The sequence below is a fragment of the Crocuta crocuta genome, unplaced genomic scaffold (assembly GCF_008692635.1).
Source record: "Crocuta crocuta isolate KB4526 unplaced genomic scaffold, BGI_CrCroc_1.0 scaffold1, whole genome shotgun sequence".
Taxonomy (NCBI): Eukaryota; Metazoa; Chordata; class Mammalia; order Carnivora; family Hyaenidae; genus Crocuta; species Crocuta crocuta.
The window spans coordinates 3165658-3173510 of NW_027527930.1; the positions used below are offsets into that span (position 1 = coordinate 3165658).

Sequence of the window (7853 nt, forward strand, 5' to 3'; positions counted from 1 at the left end):
TTGAAAAAGTTTTTAAACAAGGGTGTGGGATGATGGAAATGATATTCTAAGAGGGTATATCTGCTGATACTGAGTCAAATGTACAGCAGAGACATGAGAAATGAGAAAATTTATTAAGGGAATATATGAAAGCCAGTACTAGCGAAGCACTTAGCTATAATACAGTATGGACTTTGAAGCCAGAATGTCTGGGTTCAAATCTAGTTGTACCACTTACTAGCCTTATGACCCCATTTAAACTCCGTGTGTCTCAGTTTCTTAAATTAGAGATATTATAGTACCTTCCTCCAAGAGCTGAATTTCGAGAGCTTATAACAGTTCTTGGCACATAACTGCTCTCAATGTTAGTTATTGTTATTGTTGTTGCTAATATAAGTGTTGTTGCTGTATAGTCCATAATTGAGATCAATTTAAGCAAATCTGGTGGTAGAATACCTTGAACACCTGGAACTCATGCCCTGAATAAAGTATCCTAATAACACCTAGTGTGTCTTTCACAAACCCCTACCTTCCACAGTAAGAAAATCTCCCAAAGGTCTTAGAGCTTAGAATAAGGCAAAAAGATATTCTTGAAAAAAAAACAAAAAACAAAAAACACCTGCTGGTCCTCACTATGTATAGCTTGCTAACTCCTAAGCCAGGCATTACAATAATGTAATATTCAAGGTGATGATAAATTGTAGTTGCCACAAATATAATGGTTAAATGTCAAATGCTATTTAATATTTATTCCTTTTTTCTGGGGACTATGTGTTTTACTCTTTAATTGGCATAGGCTTATAACACAGCTATTAAGCTGTCTTTTCAGAAATATAAGTTTTTGAAGAAAAAAAATTTCCTCACCTAAGTGGTAAATAATTCTAAGATTAAGCAATGGAAGATCAGGCTTTAGGAGCTGCTGGAATTGAATAATTAGCTTCTGAATGGTTCCTTATCAAAAAAACCTGAGAATGCTGGACTATAGCACTCTCTCAGTATGCACTGGTTAGTGTAACTCTATTCTAAATAGTTAGGAAATGTAATGATTAGTATAAACTAATAATACTAGAGCAATGTGATCACTCCCATTGAAAATAACAAAAACATTTTTCTAATTTCAATGTAAAACTGTATGCATTCTGGTCCTGAAATATGGCCACAAACTCTCAAATAGTTTGCAAAAAATAAGCAAAAAAATTGGGATTTATGGACCTAAATAAAACTTAATTTTATGCATAATAAAATTTCATACATTTAAAGCATAGATATAATTACAGTCCCACTTAGATGCAACATTTTTAAAGCAATATTCTAAAATAACAATCCAGAGGCAATCTCTCATCTCTCTGATCTCTCACAACACTGGGTTTACATCACACGCTACTCTGTATTTTAGTAATCTAGTAATCTGTATGCTTGTCTTCTTTTGTATCTGATTATAAACTCTTTAAGGTAAGAGACTGTGGCTAATTTACCTTTGGATCTACTACACATGTAGTATTCTGCTACAGTTGGTAAGCAGTTAATATTGCTTAATGATAAAATCTATTAAAAATCACATTCAGAAATGAATTCTGTGCTTATCATCATAACATAGGACTTTTATGTATATCCTTTTAATTCATTAAATTGTATTTTCTAAAATGCTGTAAAGGTTTTTAAATGCTTAATATAACTTCAAACGTTTTAAAAATGGTTTAATTAGAAATCTCAATTTTCTAAAAATTTGTATGATTTTTCTTAATGACACTATATGTTCTTCAAAGAAATTGTATGTCACTCCTAATTTTAGCATCATATAGAAAGTTCAGCTTCCACCCTCCTACATTTGAAGGTGTCATTAATACTAAAAATCTGAATCTATCATATGTAACGTATGAAAACTTAAACATTGAATGATTCTAAGATGATAAGGCAGTCCTTTCACACTTTTAGCCCTAAAAACACTTATAAAGAAAAGTTTGATTAATTCTTCCCTTATCACCCTCCTCCTCAAATATTTTACTATGCTCTTGGCTTCCTTCATCCATCCACCCAGCAAAACCTACCCTCAGGAAAAGGTCTGAAACTCAATCACACTGAAGAGGCAAAGGACTGATACAACTCAGTGTGAGAGCCTGATGTGGGGCCCTGTCCCTGGTTTCTGTGCCAGGTATGCTAATGTCTCTGTTTCCTAAGTCTCTGTTTCCACATGTATAAAATGAAAGTAGTTAGAATTAATGTTTCTTAAAATCCATTCCAGCCCAGGTTATTGTCTTTAGGAACAAACATTTGCAGCCTTATGCATCATTCATTCGCTATTGTATGTAGCATCCGAGATAATACTGTAACTTCAATCCTTATTCTTTAAACTTTGTGCCAGACACTACATTGGTCCTTGCAGCATCAGTGCTTGCAGACATCTACTAGGTGACAGAGAAAAAGGGAGGAAAAGACAACTAAGGAAGTAAAGAGATCAAAGAAGCAATGCTTAAGCTCTCTTCGATATAGTAAAAATTTCCCAAACTTGGGCAGGAGAACTAAACACTTTTTGAAAGGGGAATGGCGTGTACAAAGGCAGCAACCCGAAGGGCACATCGAGTGTTTTCGGCAGCTGAAGGCTGCGTACCACAGGACAAATGTTCACAGTCCCTATCCCAATTAGAATTTTGCACGCGTCCTGGGATTATTTGATTAACGCGTGTCCCTTGCCAGGCCACAAATTCATTAAGTGCAGGAACAGCGTCTACGTTTGCCCACCATGGTCTTCCCAGTCTTACCCACTGTCTCGTGCTTAATAAATGTTGAAGAATTAAATAAAGGGTCCGCCCCAGAGTATGTCAGGTCCAAACATCTTGAAGACTGAACTTTGTTCACCGAAAAGAAGTGCGGTGCCTTCTGAAGCCAAATGGAGTTTCTGGGAGAGTCAAATCTTTGAGCGGGGCTCTCCCTTCGCACCGACACCCCTCGGGGACACCCTCCGGGACCCTAATCACCGCCGAGTCACCGAGCTCTCGGAGGGGGAGAGAGCTGGACTGGGCTAACAGCCGCCTGGAGGCTCTGCCGGGATTCTCGAGATCAGCGATGCCGGTCACGGCCTCAGGCTACGGTACCCAGATATGCAGTATTTGGACAGTGTGGAGAGAAAACAGCCTGTTTAATTTCCAGGCGGATAGGCGGAGAAGATATATCACATCTCCAGAACCTACAGAGTTCCCACAGAGCTCCGCTCGGGTCCGGCTCGGAAACGCCCGGTACATGCGCAGTACAACTCACTGGACAGCCCGTGGCCTCTCCCAGGCGAAGAGATAGAGCCCCCTCTACCGGGCCCCCGCGACCTCGCCTCTCTGTCCCTCGCGATCCCACGTCCCAGCCACGCCCAGACTCGCGAGAGGATGAAGTCTCAAAGGGCTCTACGGAACGGAATTTCGCGTATTTCTAGTTCCTACACGGAAGGATTTTGATTCACCGGAATAGATTGGCAATAAAGTGCAAAAGCGAAAAGGGAAGTGCTCCTAATGAGACAAAGCCTACGGGGCCTAGCGGAAGTCCTGGTTCACACGCCACGCGGAGAGGATCCTGGGGGCCGGAAGGAGGTGGAAACCGTAGCCGACCGGTTCATCTGTACGCTCTGCCGGGAGTAGAGCGCGTGGCGGTTCCCGGAGGCGTGTTGCTGGGGCGCGTGGCTCGTGCGCGGAGGTCAGAGGTGGCCAAAAGCCGGACGTCGGTGTAGAACTTGAGATCGTGAGTTATGGTGGGGAGGTCGCGGCGGCGCGGAGCGGCCAAGTGGGCCGCTATGCGAGCCAAGGCAGGTCCCGGCCCAGCGGACGACAATGAAGACGACTCAGAATTGCCACCTTCGCCAGGGGACTCGAGCTACTATCAAGATAAGGTAGATGATTTCCATGAGGCCCGATCGCGCGCCGTCTTGTCTAAAGGCTGGAGCGAAATGGAGAGTGGGGACGAGGAGGAGGATGGCGATGAGGAGGAGGAGGTTCTGGCCCTAGATATTGCTGATGAGGACGATGAAGATGGAGAGAGTGCGGGGGATGAAGATGAGGATGACGATGATGGTGGGAGCTCCCTGCAGAGTGAGGCCGAGGCATCTGTGGATCCCAGTTTGTCGTGGGGTCAGAGGAAAAAACTTTACTATGACACAGACTACGGTTCCAAGCCCCGAAAACGACAAAGTCAACAAGAAGTGGAGGAGGAGGAAAGAGAGGAGGAAGAGGAAGCCCAGCTCATTCAGCGGCGCCTTGCCCAAGGCCTGCAAGAGGATGATTTTGGGGTGACCTGGGTAGAGGCCTTTGCAAAACCTGCACCTCAGGAAGATGAGGCCGAGACCCGGGTCGTGAAGGATCTGGCGAAAGTTTCAGTGAAAGAGAAGCTGAAGATGCTGCGGAAAGAATCACCAGAGCTCCTGGAGCTGATAGAAGACCTGAAAGTTAAGTTGACAGAGGTGAAGGATGAGCTGGAGCCGCTGCTACAGTTGGTGGAGCAAGGGATCATTCCATCTGGAAAAGGAAGCCAGTACTTGAGGACCAAGTACAATCTCTATTTGAACTACTGCTCCAACATCAGTTTTTACTTGATCCTGAAAGCCAGGAGAGTCCCTGCACATGGACATCCTGTCATAGAAAGGCTTGTTACCTACCGAAATTTGATCAACAAGTTGTCCGTTGTAGATCAGAAGCTGTCTTCTGAAATTCGTCATCTCCTCTCATTTAAGGATGGTGCTGGAAAGAAAGAACTAAATTTAAAAGCCAAACCCACCAAGGCCAAGCCAAAATCTGTTTCGGAGACTGTTGCTGCTGCCTCTGCTGTTACAGGTATTTCTGATGATTCTGATTTTGATGAAGAAGCTGCACTGAAATACTATAAAGAAACAGAAGACAAGCAAAAGTTGAAGAGAAAGAAAGAAGATAATGTCGAAGAACAGACTCTTGAAGATCAAAATGCAAAGAGAGCCATTACCTATCAGATTGCTAAAAATAGGGGACTTACACCTAGGAGAAAGAAGATTGACCGGAATCCAAGAGTCAAACACCGCGAGAAGTTCAGAAGAGCCAAAATTCGCAGAAGAGGCCAGGTTCGTGAAGTTCGTAGAGAAGAGCAACGTTATACTGGTGAACTCTCTGGCATTCGTGCAGGAGTTAAAAAGAGCATTAAGCTTAAATAAAATTTTCACCTAGCTTAAGTTTTTTTGGCAGTAATTTTAGATCAATAAATTTTTATTTTTAACTGAAGTTATTGTGTTGATATATAATACCTAACCCTAAATTTAAAAAATTCTTCTCGACAGGGAAATTTGGGTTATTGCTCAATTTTCTTTTTCTTTCTTTCTTTCTTTCTTTCTTTCTTTCTTTCTTTCTTTCTTTCTTTCTTTCTTTCTTCTTTCTCAATCTTTTTCTTTCTCTTAATAGTTTCTTGTGAAGTTGGTTTCCATATAACACCTAGGGCTCATCCCCACAAGTGCCCTCCTCTATTTTTCTTCCTTCCTTCCTCTCTCTTATTTTTTGATCCTTTAAGGTCATAAATTCATACTAAGAAATAGTATGGAAGTACTTTTATATTTGGAAGCAATATGAAAGTACTTGGGAAAAACGATGCAGTTGAAAAAAGTTCTCCAATATTCTTTCAAGTAGTAGCCTATGAGAATTTCACAGCTGGTTGTGGAGCAACAGTCAAACTTAGAATACTTGCATCATTTTTCTTGTAAAGTGAAAAGAGTGCACCTTTGCAATCATCTTATTTGTAAGAGTCTATAAAATAGTTCAGACATATATTTCACTTACCTAAGTGTAATTCTCGAGCAGGATACTTGTTAATAAATAGGTTGGTCAACTTAATGATTTTGTATATTGTGTGTACTAGAAGCATAGGAATGTAGAGTAACTTTGGTTAAAAGTAGAGATGCTTTAATTACATTAATTGTGATCATTTTCTAACAGGGGTGACCTATTAGTAATGTGGTAAATAAGGTAAAAATTCTATTTTCCATATGTACTGGTGACTTGCAGCAGTTGCTGTTTTGTATACTCCCATTTGCTAAAAATTTGGTAGGATTACTTACTGCTAGGTAAGTAAATTTAAATGGTAAAAAAGTTACATTTTTCTTTAGTTACTCTTGTTTTATGATAGGAAAGAGATGCTGAGACGGCAAACTTAAAAAATACTTATTTGGGGGAGAGTGCAAAGGTGGGGAGGAGCAGAGAGGGGGACAGAAAATCCAAAGTGGGCCCTGTGCTGACAGGCTGACAGCAGCCAGCCCGATGTGGGGCTTGAACTCATGAACCACAAGATCATGAGCTGAGATGAAGTTGGACACTCAATCAACTGGGCAACTCAGGTGCCCATGAGATAGTGAACTTAAAAATAGTTGGGGTGATGCCAGGGAAGGAAATCACAGGTCTAGTGAAGGAAAGCACAAAAGATGTTCTAACTATGCCACTGTTCCTTCAATAATATCTCTAGATGCTAGAGATGCAGAGATGGTCACTGGTTAATATTTATTAAGCTATTGCCATGTACCAGTTGTGTGTCACCTAATTTGACTTTTACAATAACTTTGTGAGGTGTGGTACTGTTCTCCATGTATCATTTATGTGGATGCTGAAGTTCCAGGAGGTTAACTTGAAAAAAGACACAGCCTTGGGATTTGGACCCAGACAGGCTTAATATGAGCCTTCATTAGCTTTCTCTGTGGCTTATAGCTCCTTCCTCAGGAGCACACTTGTCAAATTATTTTATCTTTTGTTTCCTTATAAAGAGGTTGGTTAGAAATAAAATGAACACTTGGCGCTAAGGTACTTTTGTAAGCACTTTATTTGTACTTTGTTATTCCTCACAAATTCTACTATCTATATTTTAAAGATGAGGAAACTGTGACCCAGAAAAACCACTTTCTCAAGGTCATGTAGCTATTAAGTAGCTGGATTTCAATCCAGCCTTTCTGGCTTCAGAGCCCCTTCTACACTTCCTTTTCTGATACAGTAGAAAAAGTACAGGTTTTGCAGTTAGTAGAGTGCTTTTGCATTAATTACTTGACCCTCAGACTCATTTTCTTCGTCTTCATCTTGGTCTAACTTGGAGATGATATAACGATAGTTAAGAGCTGTGAGATAATACAAAATATATGTATTAGCTCTGCCCCCCATTCTTGGCACAGAGTTCCTAAACCCTTTGTTAACTCCCAAGTGATAAGAGCACTAGGAACATCTTTTTGTTTTTTTTAATGTTTGTTTATTTTGAGAGAGAGAGAGCACACACACGAGCAGGGAAGAGGTGGGGGGAGGGTGAGAGTGGGGGGAGAGAAAGAATCCCAAGCAGGCTCCACACTCAGTGCAGAACCTGACCTGGGGCTCTATCCCACTACTATGGATGATCTGAGCTGAAATCCAGAGTCCAATTCTTAACCACCTGAGCCACCCAAGCACCGCTTGGAGCATCCTTTGATCTGATGAGGTGACTGAGTGGGCTCTTGCATGGATCTTGGATGAGGGCTGATCACCAGAAAGACCAGGCCATAATTAGAAGCTTGGAATTTTAAGCCCCACTCTCCATTCCCTGGAGAGGGAAGAAAGGCTGGAAATGGAATTAATGATTGATTGTGCTTATGTGAGAAAGCCTCCATAATACCCCAGCAGTATGAGATTCAAGGAGCTTCCAGATGGGTGAATGCATCCACACTGGGAGGGTGATACACTCCAACTCCATAGGGACAGAAGCCTCTGCTTGGCACCCCACACCTCACCCTATACATCTTTTTATCTGACTTTTCTTCTGTATTTTTTATCATATCCTTTAATAAACTGGTAAACATACATGTTTGCATGAGTTCTGTGAGCCACTCTAGTAAATCAGCTGGACCCAGGGAGGAAATCATGGGAATCTCA

At 41.5% G+C, this 7853-nt stretch overlaps 1 protein-coding gene across 1 annotated transcript; it reads left to right on the forward strand.

The window, feature by feature from the left end:
* The first annotated feature begins 3505 nt into the window (after nt 1-3505).
* UTP3 (UTP3 small subunit processome component) lies at nt 3506-5204 on the forward strand. The gene has a single exon (XM_077750108.1). The coding sequence runs from the start codon at nt 3710-3712 to the stop codon at nt 5135-5137; it is 1428 nt and encodes a 475-aa protein (XP_077606234.1). The 5' UTR covers nt 3506-3709; the 3' UTR covers nt 5138-5204.
* Nucleotides 5205-7853: the final 2649 nt, after the last annotated feature.